Raw genomic sequence first — 1,834 nt, forward strand, 5'->3', positions numbered from 1 at the left:
TAAGCCCAGTGAGGTCAAGAAACATGTCACTGTCTGGTCCATTAAAGAATGGATCTATTTTGACAAACCATAAGCAGCCCAATTATTGATAGCTTTTCTCTTAGGCAAATATATTGTGAATATTCATGCAACATAACAGTTTAATAAAGTCATCAAAAATTATAAATCCTAATAGTTACTCCTATTTCTTATAAAAGTTTGATTACGATATAGTATATTATCTGTTAGTGATTATTATACACTTGTTAAACCTTTTCTTTATACCTTCGAAGCTCTCACAATTTTCTCCTTTAATAACTCGAATCTACAACCTTTTAAGGTTGGAGGCGAAATATACTTTTAACATCTGAGCAATCCCACTTGTCAAACTCTACTATACACGCATGACATAAATGGAAAAAATATGGTTAGGTGAGTGAAACCGGAAAAATTGTTAATATCCCAATATATTGCTTACTAGTTTTGGAGGTAGAAACATAAGAAGAAAACATCAAATAAACTTAGGTATTAAAAAGTAAACATGTATTGCATTAAAACTAATCTCACTAGAAACAAACCAAATATGATGTGAAAAGCTAATACAGCCTAACAACTGTTTAATACTTTAACGATCAAAGACATCTAAAATTGATACGATTTTTCATTATTACTAAAAGAAGGAGCCACAATCACAGAAGAATAAACCTTTGAACTTCCCTGTAATTGAATCTCACAGATCTCTTCTTTATTTATACTTTCTTGAACTAATTCCTCCTCTGTTTCTAAACGTTCATTATTTTGATATTTCCCTGCAAGTTTCTTCATGATGGCATGTTTCATAAGTTGATATAATCTTGGATTTTTTTCCAACAAACTGCAATTCTCTTCATTTGGTTTCAAGATTCCCTGGTTCTTGAAATTTGTTTTCGCGTTTCTTCCTCGAAGAAGACGTGCAGCACTATCATAAGCCAGAGCAGCTTCCTCTGCTTTGTCAAAAGTACCAAGCCATAGCCTGAGTTTTTGTGAAGTTTCTTTGATTTCAGCAACCCATCTGCCTGATGGCCTTTGTCTAACTCCAATAAATTTCTTTCCATCATTTGAGGAAATTGGCTTATTTTGTTGGATGTTTTTGGATGAGTTATTTAAGGACTCTGATGAGGATTTTGAGTTTTCCATTCTAATACTTACTTAGAGAGGAGATTAGAAGTGGTTTAGTTTTATGATTAGGTGGATGGGGAAATTAATACTGTTTTTTCTTTGTATATAATGGTGTGTTGATTGTCCTTATTGGGATATTTTAGTAGTTGAAAGATTATAATAAACATGTTATAAATGGCATCGTCATTGATACCAAAATACAATAACAATTAGTATGTCTCAATTTCAAGTAAATTAGGACTAGTTATTAAAAAATATTTGTTATAGTAGGCTGTAATAGAGTCAAGATTTTCACAATGGGGATTCAAAATACGAAAAATAAACACACAAGAAAAATCGAAGAGGATCCCATCTATATATTGCTCATCATGAGCTGCCAAGTACCAGTCTCGCAACAATAGTCCCACAACAGTATTGACGTAAAAGGATCGGTCCTTGATCACTTGCTAATTGTTCGCAAATCGAACTCACGCTTTTGCCACTCCTTTCACTCACTCACTTGATCTTAGTATATATACGTAAAAAGTAGATTTAACAATGTATAAACAATATAATTTTCTATTGAAGAGTGTTCGGATGAACCTCGTAGGCTCTTACTAGCTCCGCCCTAATTGTAGGTTAGATATGATATGAAAAATTGATAAACTAGTATAATGCATAGAGCTGAAATGTTGAAACAGTAGGTGCTAAACTACAA

The 1,834-nt window shown here is 32.6% G+C and overlaps 1 protein-coding gene across 1 annotated transcript; it reads right to left on the reverse strand.

The window, feature by feature from the left end:
* Positions 1–621: 621 nt before the first annotated feature.
* Positions 622–1,155, reverse strand: LOC102599677 (ethylene-responsive transcription factor CRF3-like). Its single transcript, XM_006345004.2, has one exon. The coding sequence runs from the start codon at positions 1,153–1,155 to the stop codon at positions 622–624; it is 534 nt and encodes a 177-aa protein (XP_006345066.1).
* Positions 1,156–1,834: the final 679 nt, after the last annotated feature.

This window comes from Solanum tuberosum, unplaced genomic scaffold (assembly GCF_000226075.1).
Source record: "Solanum tuberosum cultivar DM 1-3 516 R44 unplaced genomic scaffold, SolTub_3.0 scf00062, whole genome shotgun sequence".
Taxonomy (NCBI): Eukaryota; Viridiplantae; Streptophyta; class Magnoliopsida; order Solanales; family Solanaceae; genus Solanum; species Solanum tuberosum.